Here is a 22,623-nt window from a genome sequence, read left to right as displayed (position 1 = left end):
AACACTAAACAACAAAATCATAGTCAACTCACAATGCATTTTAAGTATCATTACGTATATAGATGACTCACCCTCTGCACCAGCATGGTCTGATCCCCATATCCTCCAGCTTGCTCTCCCTCTCCCCCCTCGCCCTCGTCTTCATGAACCACCATAGTGTTGACTGAATCACTGTCTGCATCCCTGTGACTGAAATCAAAAGTGAAATGAAAGTCAAAGATGACGTAGGACCCCACACTTGAAAAGGGAAGAGAATAAAAAAATAAAAAAATAATAAAATATTTCATTTAAGAGTAAAGTTAAATAAAAACAATTATTTGTTTCCTGAATGGTTAGTATTTGTAGGCGTTGGTGTTACCGGTCTGTGGGGCTTTCTTCCTCCTCTGCTCCTTCGCCACTTTCACTCTCCTCACTGCTTTCACTGCTCTCCGATGAGGAGGAGTAATCATTGGCTTTGACTGGGGGCCTTGGCTGCTCCTCAGCACGCTCCTTGGCAAAGAGGCCATGGTCCTACACAGACAGACAGACAGACAGACAGACAGACAGAATCTACTTTAAGAATGCTTTCAGAAAATGATTTAAACATCATCCCAGCTTTTAAAGAATGTGGCAAATAACACAACAGTATGATATACATTACTAATATTAAAGACAATCCAAACACAACTGAAGGTGAGGGGTCATCAGGTGGTCGGGCTCAGAAACAGTCCTAATACTCTCCGAATTCAGAGCCTGTCACCTGATGATATTTTGGGATGATTCTGAGGCATGGTTACGAAGCCTGGTGAGTGTGGGATGTCAACATAGTAACAGAAAAAATGCAAACACATTCAAAAAGAGCTTTATGTAGAGTGGAATTTTGTCTTAAGACAAACATGATTTACCCTATAAACAAAGGCAGTGTAAAACATGCAATTCAATCGGTGTTCTGCAGCCAATGAATGCAGATCCAAACTCATGCATCAACACAGAGCACTGCACAAAACACAAAGACTATGATACTAACCTCCCCTATAGCTCTCTTGTAACTCTGCATTTTTGAGGTAAAGTCAACAAACAGGGATTTGAGAAGAAGAGAAACATGAAGGGAAACAGCAATAGTGAGAAGTACACGTGTAAAGGAAAGGTAATGTAAGGAGAAACTCTTCAGTTAGTATACTATATGTCAATCTACAAAAAAGGTGCATTAGAGATCAAGCTGAGCATATGTGCTGTAAGTTGCATACAGTAAGTAAGTAAGTGCTTTTTAACCTCTTATATCTGGGCAATGTTGTGTGTTGCATGCAGCCCTTAATGTTAAAACTAGTTTTATAAGTAGGGGATACTGGAAACACATCCAATATAATGTCAGTTTGAAAGAACCACTTACAGCAGGGCGCCCAGGGCGGGAGGAGGTGCGAGACTCCCCTGGCTTATGACGACTATCATGTGAGAGAATGGGCGAATCCATTTTGGAGGAACCTGCAAATAGTGTTGTAGAGTATAGTTATAATTCTGAAATCAGAGTTACTGCAAGAAAGTCTGCAGAGAAATAGCATTGGGGAGGCAGGGACTCACTGAGGATGCGATGCCTCTCTAGAGAGCCAGTCTGAGGCAGATTGGATATGATGCTCATACTGTCTCCTCTCTCCCAGCGATCATTGCGGCTGAGATCTGGATTGCTGCCATTAAGATACATTAAGGATACAAATCAGTTATCTCAAGTAGTCATTAAAACCTACCACCATTTAGGAAGCACTAATTTCTGGAAATATCTGATTAAATTATTTGGCTGTTTTCAGTACCTGGCTCTTACTGGATGCCTTATGCCAGAGGATAGGTTGGTGTTGAGAGCTGTGGCAATAGACGCTGTCCTCTGTGGAATCTGAGGACAACAACATCATAGTCTTACATTTACCAGTATTTTAGCTTAGAAAGTGACCAAAGATGTTTTTTGTTTCAAACCCTGAATCCACCCATTATAAAACAACAACAACATCCTAGAAGACTGGCCTGTCGTCAGGTTGAAGGTATTCACATAAATGTAATCCACTGGTTAAGAGTTTTCTCTAAATGTAGACACCCAAGTACTGGGTGGGATTTTAACCACAACCAGCAAATGCAGGTCAGCTAAAAGAGACCTTTTAATATCTATATATAATATATATCTATATTACTAACTGTAGTTAAGCTAATATGATATTCGTGTTATGTGAATCTTGTTAAAAAAAACGTGCAAACTGGGGTTACATTGTGGGGTTGTCCACCTACTGCTGAGTCAAAACCAGCCTTAGATCTCACCTTGGGTGGGAGTTCCACATCTGGTAGGCGAATCCAGGGGCCGCGATCTTCTCTGATTTGGTGTGCCTGTGGTGCCGGGGTTTCAGAAGTGGGGTCTGAGTTTTGACGAACCAGCTCCCTAGAGTGGATGGGGCGGGGTGTGGGGGTAAGGGAGGGATCCTGGGTGGGGAAGGCAGACATGGTCTTAGTGGGCTGGTCACAGAGGGATTGGGAGCGAGGGACAGGGGCAGCATAAGGCTTCAGTGGAACCAAGTGAGCCATCTGGAACTGCATAGAACAGCACACCGCAAGGGAGGGACAGCCGAGCGGAAGGAAGAGTGCACAAGACAGTCAGAAAAGCAGGCCGAAGTGGAGAAGGCAAGGTTGTGTTTGCGTTCCAAGGTAATTTTTAAGTGATCACAGATGGGTGGAGAGGGAAAGGAGGGAAAAGAAGAAAAAGAAAAGTGTAAATAAGGTAGCGTAGACAATAAAGGGTAAAGCAGCTACAGAATTAGGGGCAGAAAGGCCAAGCAGTTGTATCTTGCATTGTTTTTTTATAAGCATTCAATCAACTGAATTTTAAACACTTGCAAATACCCACCTTTCCCTGTCCCCCTTGGGGTTCAACTGGCCTCTGCATTGGTGGGGTCTGAGCAGACTGGACCACTCCTGATTGGCTGATTGAGTCAGAGCGTGACTGGATGGCAGTGTCAGACACAGTGGTGCAGATCTTGGGTGAGCCCTGTCTGTTGAGTTTACTTCGCTCCTCCACCTGAAATAAGGATGATAGTGAAGGAGGAAATCTGTAGGCCAGTGTACAGCAGTGGTATGTAATGCTTCAAAAGTAGGTAACATTGCTACCTCCCGGGCCCAAGTAGGTTTGTTGTTTGGCTCCAGATTTTTGTTATAGTGGTAGAGCTGGGGCTTCTTTTCTTGCTGCTGTTGCTGCAGAGACACCAGGTAGGCATGCTCCTGCTGCAGCTGCCTCTGCAGGCGCTCTGACTGACGCTGTTCCTCCAGCTGCTTGCGCTTATACTCCTGAGCAAAAAAAAACACACTGCAGTCAAGCCGTTGCTTGCCTCAGACTGGACAACAACAGGTCAGGCAGGTCATAACCGAAACCAATAAATGAGAAGTCTGCAAACAGCAAGTCTGCATTCATCAAAACTTCAGGCAGAGGCGTACACATTTTGCTGACCAACACTGATTTCATCCACTGAGATAATAAATGTTTTGGGCAAATTTTATCATCCCTAGCACAGTCCTATTTTTAGTACAGCAGTCAATTACCGACCCACATCAAAAAATATTGATCGTGCATGTAGCTAAATCTTTTGGGCTGTATATTAAACAGGCAGTGTAAAAGTGAGTCAGTTGACTTATTGGCTTTTCATTGTGAGTTAGATAGTTAGATAGATAGATAGATAGAGGTCTCCCAGCCTTTTGATGGCCACTGTGTTCACAAGGAAACAAGAAATTATGAGTTTGAACCATGAGTTACTCAAATTCACATTGCTTCTTACAGCAGCAGAGAAACGATTCCTATTCTCAAGCAGTAAATGCAGCAGAACTTTCTAAATGTCTCATATAAAGTTACGTTTGATAAATTAAAAAAAAAGTGTACACAAAATCAAAATGAACTTTCGCATTAAGTTGAGCATTTGTTTTTTCATTGTTCATTTGATCTTCTTCTAAACTGTTTAAACTGCAAATCGCTATGGGTCACAAAGCAAAGTGCTAGATTTCCAAGTCAATCTTCATTACGATGCTCACATATGGCCCACGTGGTCTGGGTAGAGAGTGAAATCATGGGACTTTGTATACAAACACCCAAAATATGGTTTGCTTTCAAGAAAGCACTGTGGTGTTCCTCCACAGTGAGAGAACCTATTCTGGGAAGGGACATTGAGTAAGCTCCTGTAGAAAAGAATATATAGGCTGATCTTTCTGACCTGCTGCCACTGTCACCCTGACGGATATGCAGCTACTGTGAGTATATCAAATTCTAAGGAAAAAGTGTTATTTCAAAGGAGGAATCCTCCACACCTCCAAGACTCATAATGCCACTTATTCTCATTTCATCATTCGAGGCCAGGCCATCGATTATGATATATGATGCGTTTATATCTATTTTAAATGCAAAATATGAGATCGTAGAGTGCTGATATTCCTTTTAGAATGATAAATTTGAGGACGGCTCAAAAAAGCAAACGAAAAGACCGACAATCTCTGTTCTGAACAAGAGATCAGACATTTGCTGAACACCTATGTTTCTGTTAATACCTTAATGTAATGGTAGCCTAATTGTCTTGAAATGCACAAATTCCCTCACAAAAAAAAAAGCACCAGGAAATGTCTGAATATTGACTTCATCAAGCAATGAATTGCGGCTGACTTCACACTTCCTGCTGCAGCCCATCAAAGCCGTCCAGCAGCTCCTTTTGAATTCATGCCTTTTGTTTGATTTCATTAGATTTTTAGAGGTGGTTTAGTTCATTTCAATTCAACATTTTGCCTGTTACTATCTTCATTACATCTAATGAAAGGCACTACAGGAAGGCTTTTACTGTGAACCAGCTGCAGGAAGTGTTAAGTTTGTATTTAAAATTTTGATTAAAGGAAATGAGTTCATTAGAGGTGTATTACAATTGAGAGCAACAGTAGTGTGGCTTACATCTACTGTACACAATAGATGTATGAAGAGAACTGAATACTGTGCCCTAATCACTCCAATATAAGTGAGTCAATAGGTACATACGACAACATTTCGACAAATCACAAAACAAGTTTTTGTGAAAGTCCAAAAATGTATTCATTACTTTATAGTCGTACCTTGTGTAATGACTGTGAATGAAAATGTTTTTTGGGGCTTGTGTATATCATGTGATCCTGCGATATCAACTGTCGCCACTATGTCAAAAACACTTTACCCTGTTCCTTGGGGTTTGTTGCACTTATGTCTGCTAATTGCCCCTAAGCATGAAAGTGAACCCCCCAAACTACTCCAGAGACACTGTCCTGTCCTCTTGTCCCTATGAAAATATGCATATACACAGGGATTATGCATATGTGTAACTTAGTTAGAAGGGATATGTGAAAAACTATTTCAATTGCCTCATGCATACAGTAGTGAGGGTTGGGCCCTTTCTCCCACTGTGCTATGTCTAGAGTGTGGCAACTCTTCCCTATAGTGTAAACACTGCAATCTGCCCAAAACTGCCCCCAAAATCTAGGTCAGTGCATGCCTTTTCAAGACATGCAATATTGTGGGAGATGCACCCACACTCTGCAAAATGTAGAACATATCTACATCAAGGGGCTGCACATCTAGAACCTGAATCTGCTTTATTTTGTTACAAATACAAGTAGAGCTGTTAGAATCTGATTGTAAAGAATTATTCTAAACAGCCTTTACTCCACCTAAACGCATCCCAAACATAGGCAGACATGTAATACTGCAGTATTTATTTTGACGAAAACAGAAAGAACATGCATATTGTTGTGACAATACACAGTATTTTTCTGTGCTGATCAATAAATCTCCTTTACTGATGACGTATTATAATCAAGAGATGGACATGGACACCTCTGCAGTCAAAACAAGAAAAGATAAAGGACTAGTGAAGACTAGTTACCATAAGCAGTGCTTGTTCCTGAAGCAACTGCTGCTGAAGGATTTCTAACTGCCGCTGCTCTTCTTCTAACTTATGTCTGATGAACTCCTGAGGAAAGGTAAAAAGGTAGGAATGATAGTGGGAAAAAGGAAATGAAAGTATATGGGGGAGGGGTAGACAACAGGGGCAGATAACAGTTATGTAATGTCATTCCAGTGAACAGAAAACTACGTACTGTACTGATACCAATCAACAACTCCAACAATGAATTTTCAAGACAAAAACATGCCCATTGAGAAGTTGAAGGAGAGAAATAAAAAGGTACAATAGAGATTGTGATAGATTATTACATAAAGAGTAATTGAAATATTTTGCAGTACATTGAGACTGTTATATGGTACCATACTAACATAAAATCAGTGTTTGGTGCTGTGATGCCAGACTCTTGTGTTACTGAGGGTAGACTGGAAACAGAGCATAAGAGACGCAGAGAGCTACCCACAGAAAACTCATCTCTGAATAAATACACTAATTTAGACCCTTGCTGCTATGGCAACCTACTCATGGAATTTCACCACCAGAGCAACTTGCAGAGTGTTGCCAGTGGACACACCCACACTTCGCAATGATTGGCTGATTGCAGCCCCACGTCTCTTGTGGTTGGTTACCTGCTCCCTCTCGGCCAACCTTCTATCTTCCTCCCGTCTCATATCGTCAAGTCTCCGATGGGGACCTTTTTCTTGCTGCCTCACCATCTCTCGCTCTTTTCTCTGTTGCTGGGAGAGAAGGATGACAAGAAAAAGAGAAATGAGCATAGAGGCCATGTTTGCACAGGGGAATTTATTATGGATAGCCTGCTTATACGCAAACCCTCCCCTGTTTTTTGTGCAAAGAGCTAGGGGAAAGGGAAAAAAAGAAATAAAGGGAGCAGGAGTGCAGGGCAGAGAATAGAGGCTGTGAGTCATTCTCACAAACACACAAACACATACACCTATTGCATCCTAATCATCCTCCTAGTGTGCCGCTTTAATTAAAACTCAAACTGACCACAGCTATTAACTTTTGGCATGGACCAGTCTTTATCTGCATTTTTAGGGGACACCGAAACAACAATGTTTACCTGGTAGTGACACAAAACAACTCGGAGCTCTTCTGAGCTCACTCAGTTGTTGTTGGCACTGTACAGTTGAACAGAGGAGACAAAGGAGACAGAGGAGGAGGTGGAGGTATATTAGGAGAGTTCAATCTTACTGCAGTAAAAGACCTTACCATTACTGCACAATGCTTCTAATAACAATAGCAATATCAGTGTAATTATGTGTGCCTCATTCAAATCCCACATAACACATCGAACATTTCCCAGCTGATGAGCACAATGAGCCGAGTTGTTATGTAGATCTGTCATTCAAAAAAACTTCAGAAACGTACATATCCTTTACTTAAATAATGTCTAAAGTCCTGTATGTTGGACAATAACACATTACAATAAAAAATCTAAACAAACGGATGTATGTGGTAACATGACACATAAAATGACCATGATCATCAGACTCTAACAGCCAATCACTAATTAATTGCTACTAAAGGCTAATGGCTACAGATTGTAAGGAAAAGCTTTTGTAGCTTTATGCTGACTATGACGACATTTTCTAGACTATACTATAGACACTATATTAGATTTATTTAAGTTCAGTTGCCTTCTGGGCAGAGAAGATGGCATGTTGATTTGTGGGGTTGTGAAATATAATTTCAAGTGTACATTAAATGCTACAGTATTCATTCAATGCTCGTACTGGGCAAACATCTTTAACCAAAGGCAGTGGGAAGTCATATTATTCCACACTGCACAGTTTATATATAAACATAAACACACTGTACAAAGCAACATGTAGAGTAAAAAGACTGTTTTGGGTAAAAGCTTTGTGGGTAAAAGTAATATATAATAAGAATAGGATTACATTTCAGTAGTGATTCAGATCTGAGATGGCCAACATGTATCACAGGTCTCTGCATGTACTTTCTAACTGTGAATTTTATGTAATTTCTATGTGTCATTTCATGGTTACACTGTTCTGTGTTGTTAGCTTGCCTGCTTTAATTCCTCAACCTTACAACCTTAAGGAAAAGCATAGATTATAAAAAAAGCAAACATATAGTTTCTTTGCGTTATGTTAGTCAAACTATGTACTGTACTGATACAGTCAACGCATGCAGCCTGCAGGGCTGGTTCACAGCCTCATAACAGGCAGATTAGTGGTCTCAGTGTTGAGAATGTCTGACCCCTCAGCCACCAATACAACTCACTAATCTCAAAAAAGGGTGGAACTACATTTACACAGTTTCCATGCATTTTACAAACTTCATACTCACAACACATCTCACTTTAGACTACAAATCATCTCACTCTGGGAGAATGCAGAATTAATAATTCATAAGTGTTGCAAGGAGCTGGACTTTCTTTCCCTTTCAATAATCGGACTATATTCCCCAGTGTTTACATATGTATTTACCTGTTAGTGAACAAAAAGGTACTGTTGCCAGTGAAGGTGACCTGAGGTTTTGTTGAGTACTTGCAAGGAGTTGTTTAGTCAGGGAGGCTTTGAGTTGGTGGCAACTGGATAGGTAAAGTGTACTGGTGTGTATGTAGTGCACAGGCCTCACTGCCAAATTTCAAAGTCTACTGTTACATGTCTTATTTTATTACAAATTAATACTATATTACTTATGTTTATAGTTTACACACCCAGCATATAGCATTTGGCTTAGTAGGGCCCACAATAGAATGAAGTACATAAATGCTGTGCACTTATAACCAAAGCAAGCGGTGGCAAACCAAATACTGACCTGAAAATTGGAGGCTTGATAAAGGGCGAATAAAACGGCAGACACATTACAGACAAGGAACCTGATATTTTGGTTGCTTGGTACAGTTTAGCTTTGAATAAAAATTAAAAAAAAGTGCTGTTGTGTTGCATAATGTATTATGGTGGAAATAACATCCAGGAAACCACTGTTCCATCCCCGACAAAATAAATGTATTACAATGAATCCAAACGAGCAGCAGACAACAAAAAGAAGGACGATGGCGAGAAGCTATGAGAAAACCCAAGTTCCATTGCTGATACTCAACCTACAAAACAACTGTGTCCCTAAAACAAACATACTTTTGTAAATTGAGTATCAATATTGCTCATCTGAAAGTTAGGGAACCATCTAATGCTTCTTACTAGTGATACGCTCATCACTAGTGTTTAGTTTATGCAGCATTTAATTTTCCAGGTACCAAACCTCAAATCTCAGTATTGGGTGCAGTATTGCAATAATCTTGGACAATATTGGAACATTAAGTGTTAACTTTGCAGATCCCCAAGACAGAAAGAAAATAAAAGCAAGAAAAATATCTTTGATTTCCACAACAGAATAATTGAACATTTTGGGAAATACGCTTATTTGCTTTCTTGCCAAGAGCTGATGATTGATACCAGCCTCAAGTCTTTGTGGGGAGTTGGTAGAAGTATTTTTCAACTTTGGAGAGAGCCAGGCTAGCGGTTTCTCCCTAAGCTAAGATAAACATCTCCTGGCTCTAGCTTCATATTAAAGTATACAGATATGAGAGTACCATCATTCTTATCATCAAACAACTTAAAAAGTATCAATTCCCTGATTGATTATTACCTCTTCAAGTCGACGACGCTGTTCCTTCTGTTCTTCAATGCGTTTCTGTCTGTCATGCAACAGTTGCCTCTTGTGTTCCTCAGGGTCCCTACGCTGAGCAGCCAGTTGGGCCTGCTGCCTCTTGTGAGCCTCCGAGCGCTCTTTGTTCTCCTGCTGCAGACGCTGGAAGTCCCGCCTCAGGGTGGACTCACCGGGCACATTGAGGATTGAACTGATGACCAAAATTGAAGATATGAGAGAGAGAGGATTTTGGGGACAATCATTCGCACAGGGAACACAAGTGAAGGATTCATACTACTTGTACAGAGATGATCAATTGCAATTACCTTGACTCTCGGTCATCTCCACGATTTTCATCCTCTTCATCACTACCACTGTACTCATACTCTGTCTCTTCTATAGGAAAAAAAATGAATAAATAGTCAAACACTACATGAATAAACATTGTGGCATAGTAACCTTCAATTTACTTTTGATAACTGTATATAAAGAGATAATGTAGATTGTCTTTTCATCTCATTTTCTTACCTTTCTCTCCCCTTTTCTTGCGCGTACGGTCAATATGATCTTTGAGCTGGATTCGGACCTGGCGCTCAGTGGGCTGGTCCCTGATGAAGGAGTGCTTGAGCAGCTGCTCTGTGGATGGTCGGCTAGGATATGTCTTCACGAGACAGCCCTCTATAAAGTCAATGAATTTCTTGGACCTGGGCGGAAGGGGTAGGTTAGAGGATGATAAGCTAGTGAGGGAGAGTGGGAGGATGGGGAGGCATGAGACATTTGGCAGTTGGGCTGTTATTGCCCAGAATCCTGACCCAACAATAATCAGAGAGATTCATATGGTGCAAGGTCTGTCTTTAGCCCCTTTGACATGTCCAGCCTTTTTGCAGGAGGAATCGTATGTGTGAAATTTCTAGGAATAAACAAGTTTGAACTAAAGTATTTAAAGGTTCCCAGTTCATGCACGCAGTCTTGTGTGATGCTGAAAAAAACCACACCATTCTGCAGAGCCATTTCATTCTACAATGGCTTTACAGAAATTATTTGATTGACAGGGGAGCTAGTAGCTGCAATTAACCAGTAAACAGAGTGAACAGTACATTAACAATCTGAGAAAATATGTTACTTAATTTCTCTGAAACACAACTAAATTGTGAGCATAACAACATGGTCACTAAAATACAATACAATGTGCTACATTGACCATGCAATGACTACTACCTATATGAGGTCAATGATGTTGTTGTTCTTGTATCCATCTCTTACTTATGTTTTTGTATTTGCATTATAGTTTATTTTGAGTCTTTATGATTAGAATTATAAAATGAGTAACACAAAACGAGTAGCAGGAAAAGTAATAGGAGCAAAACAACAGGGCAAGAGAAAGAATATGAAAAATTAGTTTAAATGAATACAGCTTCTTGTCTTGCTCACAATCATATTTTTCTCAACACTGGGACAAAGCACGAGACCTCTCACACTTTCAAATCTGAGTGAGGGACAACTTTGTATTTCTCCTTGTTCAAGCAGCATTCTTTCCATTCAGTGCTGTATATTTGGTGGATTTAGCTAACCATTGCGGAACTTATTGTATATTTCTATAATTTATTGTTATGTCAATACAAAGAAATCATCTTCAAATGTGTGTGTGATGCACCACATACTAATGTTTCCATGTAATTTTAACAGAATTGACCTACCATGTTATTTACTTACGTTAGCACTTTTTCCTAGTGAATATTTGTTTGGTGGCTTTTTTAACAAGTTAAGGTGGAGTACAAGGGGGTTAGATAAGAAGGACACTTTATGAAGAAAGCTAATGTGGGTTGTTGTACGTCAGTGGCTTTTTGTGTTGTGTAGCCGGCTGCTGTCCAGCTCAGTGTGACTGTCTGCTCTGCCTATGACAGAACACAGATGTTACTGAGTTATGTAAGATCTGATTGGCTGTATCGAAGTAAGGTCTCCATCTACGTAGACGGACACAACAATGTTCTGTAAAATGAATGCAAAACTTGTGGGCACCACCATAACACCAAAAAATGTCAAACATAAATTGCTCCCATTTGATCTCTGATTTTTTCCTCAAAGGAGAACACAAGACAAGTGACTTACAGAACAGATATGTTTGATGTAGCAGACAAAAAATGAATGTTGTCTGGATGTTAAAATATTTTGACAACTTTCTCTTCAATCTACCTTTGGAAACGTGTTCAGGTCTTTATACACATTTAACATCACGTGAAGGGAGCCTGTTAAGCATCTAGGATATTGTATATGTAAAAAAAGACTTAAAATTGAAGGAAAAAGCAGGATGGTTGATAACTCACCATTTTTTTGATTTAAGTTTCGGAGGGGGATTCCTGGGAATCAGGAAGAGGGCTCTCATCGGGTGCATGTCACACAAGGCTACAGAAATAAAGGGGTTGGTTAGAGTTGTTAAGTATTAATAAAATAATCCTATCCATGCTGACATCTACAGTACAAAGAAAGAAAAAGAAAAATCAAAATGCATTTCATGTTCCACCATTACACATATTCTTAATATCCGACCTACAACATGGTTACAGCTGCTGTTATCCAATATTTCCTGGTGCCCCAGGCTTATTGTTACACTGAATGTAAGAGCAAGGCCTGTGAGTCATTGTGTTCCCAGCGTAGGTAGGTAGCTAAACCTGACTGGTTAGCTTTACACTTTGACAGTAAATAGGCTTTTGTAATGCAGTCTTTTGGACATATGCAACGTGACTGAGACAGCCAAAGGCAAGAAAGAAATTTCATTTCAGCATTTTAAGAGCCACATTAAACCAGAGGGCTCACAGTTAAACTGATAATGTGTGCTTAATATAACATGCATGTTTAACATGTATTGCAAATAGTCATGTTTAAGCAAAATTAGTATTTATTCAGAAGGTTTGCATTGTTTATTTTCATTTAAAAAAGGAATGGATCACCCACTGACAGGATGTTGGCAGTTTTGTCAACATCCTGTGAAATGATTTGAGTTTATAAATACCCAACATAACAGAATGCTCAAAAGTGTGTGAAAAGATGCTTAATAATTAGTATGTTCAAAAACAATTTAACAGTAAGCATATTGTGCAACCACAAACACATGCCAATACAAAAACGACAACTTTACTGTCCACAATGTGGAAATTTGTCTTTCACCATAAGATGTGCCATAAAAATACAGCTCACAATACAGAAGTACACTATACACAATATCACATTAACTTTAATGTCTCCCTGAAGGTAAAAGTTCAAATTCACTGTACAGTGGGTGAGAAGGGTCCTTAATAATTCTGTCAACTTAACGTCTTAAGAGTTCATCATACATACTACTTTTTTAAGATTTTGGAGGCCATGTTCTCAACAAATTTTTTTTAAATATGTTTCCTCATATTTTTTATGTTAAGGTAGGTCATGTATTTCAGAGGCATTTTTTGTTATTTGATTTGGACCAAATTTCCCAGATCCATCATGGAGGACAAAAAGGAACTTCCACTTAATGTGGAAGGTCAGTACAGACATTCATAAGAAAGACACAACAACTCTGGTAGCAACTAATGATGATTGTCATCACTGATTTATCAACTAATCAAAAAACAAAACAAAACATGTAGTTACAGACAAATGTCTATCTTAAAGTTATCAAAGACTAATGTGGTGTCGTGATATTGCTTATTTGTTTGGCAAAGGCATGTAAAGTAAAACAATTATAATGCTTGAAACAGTGAAATTAACTGATTAATAAAACTGCCTTCCATTATTTCCATATTGGCTCATTTAAAAACAAGGAATATTGTAATTTTATTAGTGGAAAACATGCTACATAATGAGACGGTTGGATTGAGTAAGTACACACTGCATAATTTATAATGGTACATCAACACCAGCTTGACAGTTGGCCTGTATGCCTTATGTCATTCAGAGCAACAGCAACATGGTCTGTAGGGGCTCAATCTAAATGTTGTTGAGACATACAAAAATACTTAATTGGCATAATGATTTGTTTCTGATATAATAATTATTAAAAATACATCAACTCCCTCATACATACATACGTACGTACGTACACACACATACATATATATATATATATGTATGTGTATGTTTCATATTGGGCCATGATTGGCTTCCAAACTAGTTATGATGGCACAAATCATACTTGCAGATACATGCCTTAAAGTCTTTTAATGTTTACGTTGAGTACAGAGAAATTTCCCCCTTCAGCAGATGAATACAAAAAGTCTTCCAGTCTCAAACTCTCAAACATCTAAGTGACGTAACTAAACGCAACAGTTTTAAAGGATTTTAGTAGAGGAATAATTCAAATTTATTCAAAAGAGAGCTCAGTGTGTCCCCACCTCAACAATTAGCCACAGGCAGCTGTAAAATTCAGGCGGAATGAAGACACCGCCCATAATTGCAATTTATTTCTTCTTCCACTTTAATGTTAAATGCAGTACTAAGGAAACTCAATAAGTAAAGCGCATTCCTCATGTCGAGCCACTGTGAAACATGGAATTTCTTTCCCAAAGCTGAGATAATTTATTTTGCAAACATTATGGCTGCTACTCATAAGTGAAATTTTCTTTGTTTCTTAGTCAGGTTTGACACCAAATCTCAAAGCAGACAGATCTCCCCACTAAGCAGACCAGAGAGATCTGTGCAATCAGCCTCCACACACCAACTGCCAGCTCACGACTACACTACCTTGATTACAGTGAGTCAGCTGTCCATCTGAAGATACAGACAACAAGGCCGAATATGCAAGACAAGACTCATTCATGAGGTCTTTAAGAATGGGCTTCGAGACAGTGAGAAATGATCTGTTGTCGAGTACATAAACATGCATGATACAACCAAGAAGAGGTACAAAAGGTGTACTTACGAGGAGCTCCCTCTGCCATTTCAATGGCTGTGATCCCCAGGGACCAGATATCACTCTGCAAAATACAAAAGGGACCAGGTCAGTCTCCATCTTCCATATGCTCTAACAACATAGTGCACACACACACACACACACACACACACACACACACACACACACACACACACACACACACACACACACACACACACACACACACACACACACACACACACACACAGTGCTACTCTTACCCTGTAGTCATAGGTGGAGTCAGGGTTCTCATCACAGGCTATAACCTCAGGTGCCATCCAGTAAGGTGTGCCAATGAAGGTGTTCCTACGCCCAACGGTCCTGTCCAACTGAGCACTCACCCCAAAATCAACTGAATATGGACAAAGGAATCAGACAAAGGAAAGGATGTAATTTTGCAATACAACAGCAAAAAAACATTCTACATACCAAGTTTGACCTCTGCATTCTCTGTTAGCAGCACGTTCTGGCCCTTGATGTCTCTGTGGATAACTTTATGGGCATGGAGGTGAGAAAGGCCCTGCGCATGGACAAAGAAGACAAAATTGGTCAGTAAGGAAAGACCTTTGCTGCAGACTTGTTGTGACTGGTGCAACTGAGATTTCTCACCCTTAGGATCTCTCTGCAGATGTAAGCAATCCAGTCCTCCTTTAGAGAGCTGCCCTTAGTGTTTTTCACCAAGTCGGTCACTGACCCCGCCCCACAAAACTCCATCACCAGCTAAATACAGACAAACACAAACTTAGTGAGCACCATTACTGAGGCATACTGCTGTAAATCATCAGACATGGTACAAGTGTAGACCGACCCAAAGTTGGTCATCGTGTCCTGGTGGACTCTTCTTGACAAAGGCACCGTAATACGTGGCTATGTTGCGGTGGTGGCTGTATTTTTTCAGCATGTTGATTTCTGCTTTGATCTCCTCTTCTTCCTCCTCTGTGACATCCATCACCTTGATGGCAGCAAGCTGGCCCGTCTTAACGTGGCGGCCCTGATTTATATCATCATAACAGAGGTCAGCAGAGTTTAAAATGAACTTGGGACTCCAATGTTTCCAAAACTCTTTGAATTTTGTCCATTAAGTGTGGCTAATTGCTAACATGGCTAACATCATATCATTTCACCATTATTTTTTTTATATTTTCTACTGCTAGAGTCTCTTATCTCTTTGTCACAGCCACTCAAAACCTTTCAGATTGACAGCTGAAAAATGTACTGACATAGCAGTAAGATATATCTGCTGTAATTTGAGAAATTAATGCATGGAACATTTAACAAAGAAGAAGGCACTTGAGTGGTCTTTTAAGCTTTTTATACAGCAACTGATTGCACAAGTAAAAACCTGTTTGTTCTAATGCTTCAATCTCCAATAAAAGTCCTACATAATTCAGATGTGATATAGGCATCACGTCTCACCTTGTACACCTGCCCATATGTCCCATTGCCGACAACCTCGACCAGCTCAAAGATTCCTGCTGGATCCTGAAGGAGACACAGGCAGATTGATAAGTCATACAAAATGCAAACAGAACAAGGTCAGATACACCAGCACATGCATGATTTCTGCCTTGGTGTGGCACAACAACACAACAGTCTCAAGATACAAAAAGCTCCATAAAAAGCATTTCAATAAAACTGCAAATCATTTTGCTTGCAAAAATTAAAAAGACTACACTCAAAGCACACCATATTTATTTTTGTTTTAAGTGGGTGATGGTTGCTTTGTTGATCTTTGAGTCCTACACATCTACACTTCAATGCCGATCGTAAGTCGTATTTTCTGTTGTTATCTCATGTTTCTTCAGTGAAGAGTCAAGCCTTACGACTAAATCCCTACTAAACTGCACCTGTTCTAGTAACTGCTGCAATCTGGCTTCAGTTATGTTCCCACAAAGGATGAATTAAAACAAGTCTTAATAAAACAATGATGAGGATGCAAAATAAAACTAGGCCAACATAATTTGACAAATATTTTCCTGCCATTTTAATTTCTTGTAACACAGACCATGAGAATCTTTGACTTAATAAATACAATACTTATACATCAGAAAAATGACAGATGCATTTAGAATCGTTTTCCTGTGCAACAGAAGCTGTGTACCTCCATTAAAGTGAGCACAGCTGTAGATCTATTGACTCCATCAAGAACACTGTCACATAAATACACACACAAAAAACATTTCACATTGGCCTCTGTAGAAAATAAATCATACATAAAAAAAACAGAAAAGGCAACCCCAATAGTTTATACTATGTAGACTAAAGGCAATTCAAAACCAATATTACAATTCCATATTTCCATACAAATCATCTGAACTCAATCTTCTTAGCCACCTACTCACACACACACATTCACTACCCACACAAGACTTTACATGGGGGAAACAGACAAACAGATAGACAAAATATTGATAGAAGATTAGGTATACAAAGATGGATTGTGACAACAGGGTAAGCAGGACTTTGGCCTTTTCCTTTTTAAGTTTCAATGCATTTAACATATATTTCACTAATAATGAGTAGGTTGCTTTGACTTAATTATGCTACCCCCTCCCCCAAGAGACAAGGGAAAATGACAAGCAGTTCCACTTTCATGCAATTTCAATATGGCTTTAAGAAGATGTGTGGGTGGTGAGGCTGCTGCTTTGGGTTTAGAATGTACAGCATGACCTATCCTGCTTTCATCTGTTTCCAATGATGGGTTTTATGCCTTCAACAGGGAGGGGAAAAATTCCTTTGAGACAAGGAAAATTTTGGGTAAGACATACCATATATATTTGTGAAAGATGTGGCATAAACATTGTGAAATGACCACACATTTGATGCTCATATGATGACATAAACATACCAGCTGGATTTTGAAGCATGTTATGTACAAGGACACAAAAGAGGGAGGGGGAGTGTGACGTCAAGTAGGAGGCAAGAGAATGATGGTATGAAGAGAATAATGTAATGATAGAGTGGGTGGCAAGGCAGGGGCGGTAGCTTCACCCACGTCCAGTGCAGAGAGTGGGATGAGAGGAATGAAGTGATAGAAGGGGAAGGGTACAGTTATGTTCAAGGAGTAGCACACGCAGTCAAACAATTTGTCGGCAATGATTGCAAAAAAGGCAAGGAACCAGTAAAACAACAGGGTTACTGGAAGAGAAATCTACAGGCACCCTGCTTAAATCCTAAAAGTGGCAGCTCTGATGCATCTTGTGGATATCGTGCTGCCATGTTAATGTGTAAACTCAATATATTACAATTGAGTTAAATGGTGCAATGGTTTTTACCAGTTGCATGCAGCCTGACTGTCACTTCAACGAGATAGGAACTCTAAAAAGAGGTCAATGGGGAAGTTGACCACATTTCCTGCAGGGGTGTCAACTCAGCTAACAGAGGAAGTCATTAAAAAACAAATCTATCTGCGGTTACACAGCTGCAACGATGGTTAAAATCACAACTTTAACATTGTATTTCGAGAATATCATTAGATAATCATTTTCTAGTTGACCTTAATTGTATTTAAATGACTCCCTAAATTAATTTTTTGAGCTATGCAGAGCCTTTTAATAAAACTTAATGTTGGAAGAAATGTCTTTTAAATTCCACAAACTAATCCTAACAGAAGGTCATTTTTTAATTAGGGATGAACAACTTTTACATTTTTTAATTAATCGAGACTGCCATTGTTGGAGTATGGTACCATTATGGGCCTTGTGTCAGTAAACAAAAACAAATGTTCTGTTGAGTAACTGAACCAAATGGGCTACATTGCATCCATCCAAAATTGAACCATCAAATGTTGGAGAATATTCACAATCATCTGGATTTTAACAGTGTTTTTTTGTTTTTTTTAACTAATTGCTTTCTTTAAGACAACGCACAGGATGACACTGTGAATTCATAATCACAATGTTTAAGCTGACATGGAGGAAAAGGTTACCAACCATTTAATATCCGATGTGTAACTTTTACTGGTGTTTACAATAAAGCTTTGTAAAGCGCAAGAGACTGTTTCGCTGCAACATAATAAAATCACGAGACTAAATTTCTCATGAGTTTAATTTCCAGGGGGCTGGAGTTCCTTGCTAATCAGCATCCAATATTCTCATCACACTCTCAAAGTTTCTGTCTGAAACTGAAAAATAAACCATTGAAGTTACTTTCCAGTATGTTAACAACAAAACTGGTGAAATTCAGAAGACATATTTGTTGTAGTATGATCTTGTCACTTTGTTTGTTTTTTTGTTTTTTCAAAAGCTAGACTTGTTATACCACCTGTAATCATAGATAAACTGGTCAGCTGATTAATCAGGACAATTATCTGGTATTATGAGATACAATTTATGGTACAATGTCTGTGCTCATGAGGCCGATACACAAAAAATGTCTGCAGACAGCCTTGTCAGTGTGGCTGCTAGCATTAAATATATATTATATATTGATTTTATTAAATTCTACTGGCATTGGAATAAAGTGGTTCTGCACAACAGATTTGTGTTATCATCGGACTGTTGGCTTGAGTCCTTTTGTACTGTGTAGCAAACTTGAAAAATACTTTGATTGAGCCACTTAAAGGTTCCCTGAGGAGTTTTTGTCCCCTACTAGTCGGGAGTAGTTTCTCTTTATGAGTAGGGCCCCATTTTGTTTATGTCGTGCACATGCACAAGAGGGTGACGCAGGACAATGGTTGAACATTATTCCGCTGATCAACAGGTGGCGGTAACACCCAAAATATTTTGCAATGTGACAACAAAGACAGGGAGAAGACTGCTAGCTAGTAAACAATGCTGGATTTAAAATACTAAAAAAAAATAGCCTTTGCAAATGTTTCACACTTATTTCTAGTGGTAGATGGACATGCAAATTTACGCATTGAATCTGCCACCTCAGTACTATGGAGGTAAAGTAATTTCACTTTCCAACAACAACAACAACAACTACTTGGTCAGCGCCTTGAAAAATCAGAAAGTTGCTAGTGTAGCAGAAGAGGTAACACAGACCCAACCAACTAGGAGTTGGGATAAGCTACCCCTGATCTCCTGTTAAGCCCAATAAATCTGTTAAAGCTACACTAAAGTGCTGCAGAGTTTTCTTAATATATTTCAGAGGGCACAGGGAATTTGACTTTGTCTTGCCTATTTTTTTGGCTTGTATATTCTGTTATGTTTTTAATTTCAACAGCACATTTTTTACCTGTGATTTCCTCAACAATATTCATTTTGGTGATGCAGATTTGTTTTTCCATGGACTAATCACCAAGAGGAAATTCATAGTTTTCACACTGGCATCAGGACCTCATATCCTCAGTTCCTACAGTTGCAGATGTTTAATGGTGCCAGATGCACATTTGGTGCAACCTTTTGGTCAATCTAACTCAAGACAATAGATTTTAAAAGGCCACCTAATATAAAAGTACAAAACTATGGTTATGTTTAAAGCTGTACCTAAGTGGGAGAGACAGGGCTGTAATCTTTTCAAAAAAGCCATGACTGAGTGCATAACATATTTCTTTGTAATGCTAATTCTGGTCAGTCTTAAGGGGACTGACAGTGCCAAAAAATTATACTGTATATTTTTGACACCTGCCTTTGAGATGGTTGACAGATCAAAAGGGAGCATCAGAGCTGTGGTCCTAATTCAGAAACTGTACCCTTTTTCATCAAATGGGAATGGTTTGTTTTTTTCCATTTGACTTTATTTCTTGCCTGGCAAAGTGGTTGCAATTTTAGAGGAGGGTGGTCGAATACGCCAGGTAGATTTTTAAGACCGGGGCCTTCAAGATGGACCACTGAAAACACCAGGAAAGTTATTTCAGTACCCTACTGTTCTATCCCTGCAAAGACTGATATGTTGTTCTTTTTTTCAGTAATACAAACTAAAACTAAATGAAACCGAAAAGACCACATCTAAAATTCATTAGGGTATCGTTAGAGGATTGGCTGTTTAACGGACTGCCAGGCCCCCCATATGAAAAATCATCTCCAAAATAATTTATTTAAATAAAAGAGTGGTGTCTGTGCATTGAAATCCCAGAGTTAATAACTGTCAACACATTAAACGATGAAAATGCTCATCAAGGCTTCTGTATATAATGAAAAAATAACACAGGACAACCACAACGCGTATCAGGTGTTTTGTGTTACAGCCCCGGAGCAGCGATGATTTTATGATTTGTTTTTGTTTTTTTTGTTATTAACACACTAATCACGAAAAGTTGTCAGGGCTGGGAGAGGTTGGCTCTTTATTAGGTGGATAAATCAGAATATATATTTGATGGGAATCTGTGATCAAACCGCACAGATGCCTAGAAATACCAGGCCAAGGGATGTTTATCCCACCTTAACTTTGTTGCGTGGGTGTTAAATGGTCGTGCTTGTGTCAGAGGAAAACCGACACTTCAGTTCATATGACATAACACCTAACGAGACTGTCTGCCATATTTCTACATGAATAAAGTGCAGCACACTTATCTTGTAATAACAATACTCACCCTCAGAGCTGCGAGGTCGATGTCATCCAGGCTTCGTGTGGGGGCGTTTTCAGACATAGCTGGTGAAACTTAGAACGGTAGCTAACAAGTTAGCCACTTATTTAAAGAGAAGTACTTGGGGAGGGGATACAAGTGGCAGCAGAAACGAGCTTTAAATGGCTTACCTACAGAGAAAATATAGCTAGCGGGGTGTCTAATATGCTGAAACTGTTGCGGAACAACACGGTAGCACTTACATTAGCAAACACACCGCAGATAGAGCTGCCACAGACGCACCCAGCTGGCTAGCTCACGTCAACTCTGGCCGAGAGCTATGTTATCCGCAGTTGTTTTACAGAAACACCGGTCGCAATATCTGACCAAAACACATTCAACTCAAAATAAAAGATTTCAACAAACTGTTAACGTCACCGTTAGCCGGCCATCGGGACCGTTTCAACAACTGGCAGGTTTTCAATGCGATGCACCTCCACTGTTGTTGAACACCTTGCTGCGTTCATTTCGACCAGACTCCGCGTCTTTGCTGCTCTACAACATCCCGACTAATGTTACACATGATAAAACGATCCGTGTCGTGAGGGGAGAAACTACCACATATGTCTGGTGTGCCGCTGAAAACACTCGTTGTTACACTGATAAAGTATAAGATAACATTTACGGCGTAGCAACGAAATGGTTGTTTTTGAGGAGAACGCAACGTCTGATGTGATGGCGTCCGGGTCCGTCCGGGTCCGTCCGCACCGCACCAGAACCGACCGTCAGCCTGTCATTATGTGCCTTAAATGGAGGACTTCTCTGGATATTACTGTGCGATAAGGGCGGAAAATGAAAATAAAGGCTGACGACTGCAGCTGTCAAAGAAGTTAACCCGACTTAATTCCCCAATTTCGACCGGAGCGCGCGGTAATCTGAATACCGAGTCAGGTGCGCGCGATCAATCGATCGTTAACGGGCTAGCTAACGTAGCTACGCTAGGAGGCTAAATAGTCATTTCCAGAATAAACTTTCCGTCTTCATCCATTTTCTGTGTTGACAGTCGCGCCTAGCACTGCCAACCTTCCGGGGAAAACACAGGCAGGCAGACAGACAGGCAGGCACTGTTCTCGCCAGCCACCGTAATACTTGTAAGCTGGGGCCCTCGACTATTTAAAGTTAAACGTTGCTGTCGTTCTCCAGCGTCCAGTTTTTATGAACTTGAAGTTGTAGTCCAACACTACAGATAAACAGATACGGTGCAAACTGCAGCGAACAGCCAAACTTGTTATTTCGCCATGTTTTGCTTCCCAAGTCGTCCCTCCCACTCCCAGCCTTGTTGTAGTCTTGCGGGGTTGTACTGACGATTGGCTGCACATAACACTCCTCAAGTGTTTTCGCCTCTTGGATCGCTACGGTGCTTCATCAGGGACAAATTACCTGAAAATTATAGTGGACCTCAACCTGCGCAAATGCCTCTGTCTGCTTTGAGCCGCACAGCTCAGGTCATCCACTGACATACCTGTCCTGCATTGACCTACATGGTGAACACATCCCATAAATAAGTTAAATTAAAGTTCAATTGGGTTGTATGTACAGTGACTTTCCTAGTGTGTCTTTTATCATTAGGAACTGCAGTGAACTCATCTCACTGTAGTTTGGTTCTTGGTTTTGCTCAGTTGTGCATGCAGTCCCACAGCTTTATGATTGCTTTAGTTATT

The 22,623-nt window shown here is 39.8% G+C and overlaps 1 protein-coding gene across 3 annotated transcripts in view; it reads right to left on the bottom strand.

The window, feature by feature from the left end:
- mink1 (misshapen-like kinase 1) overlaps positions 1-22,278 on the bottom strand; it is a 33,260-nt gene extending 10,982 nt beyond the window's left edge. The window contains exons 1-22 of one of the 3 annotated variants that reach the window (XM_051402224.1): positions 20,930-22,278; positions 15,868-15,933; positions 15,260-15,442; positions 15,061-15,171; positions 14,881-14,971; positions 14,673-14,803; positions 14,440-14,494; positions 11,873-11,951; positions 10,077-10,252; positions 9,875-9,944; positions 9,549-9,759; positions 6,542-6,649; positions 5,895-5,981; positions 3,121-3,297; positions 2,861-3,031; positions 2,281-2,547; positions 1,785-1,864; positions 1,558-1,661; positions 1,370-1,461; positions 1,007-1,030; positions 359-510; positions 72-189 (exon numbers count right to left, since the gene is read on the bottom strand). In XM_051402224.1, coding sequence (XP_051258184.1) covers positions 72-189; positions 359-510; positions 1,007-1,030; positions 1,370-1,461; positions 1,558-1,661; positions 1,785-1,864; positions 2,281-2,547; positions 2,861-3,031; positions 3,121-3,297; positions 5,895-5,981; positions 6,542-6,649; positions 9,549-9,759; positions 9,875-9,944; positions 10,077-10,252; positions 11,873-11,951; positions 14,440-14,494; positions 14,673-14,803; positions 14,881-14,971; positions 15,061-15,171; positions 15,260-15,442; positions 15,868-15,933; positions 20,930-20,986 — 2,610 coding nt within the window. In that variant the 5' untranslated portion in view covers positions 20,987-22,278. The remainder of the gene's footprint in view (positions 1-71; positions 190-358; positions 511-1,006; positions 1,031-1,369; positions 1,462-1,557; positions 1,662-1,784; positions 1,865-2,280; positions 2,548-2,860; positions 3,032-3,120; positions 3,298-5,894; positions 5,982-6,541; positions 6,650-9,548; positions 9,760-9,874; positions 9,945-10,076; positions 10,253-11,872; positions 11,952-14,439; positions 14,495-14,672; positions 14,804-14,880; positions 14,972-15,060; positions 15,172-15,259; positions 15,443-15,867; positions 15,934-20,929) is intronic. The other 2 variants (XM_051402226.1, XM_051402225.1) reach the window with 2 other exon arrangements.
- Positions 22,279-22,623: the final 345 nt, after the last annotated feature.

The sequence above is a fragment of the Dicentrarchus labrax genome, unplaced genomic scaffold, assembly GCF_905237075.1.
Source record: "Dicentrarchus labrax unplaced genomic scaffold, dlabrax2021, whole genome shotgun sequence".
NCBI lineage: Eukaryota > Metazoa > Chordata > Actinopteri > Moronidae > Dicentrarchus > Dicentrarchus labrax.
The sequence above is the reverse complement of the archived record's forward strand: the minus strand, read 5'-3'. Positions and strand labels throughout refer to the sequence as shown.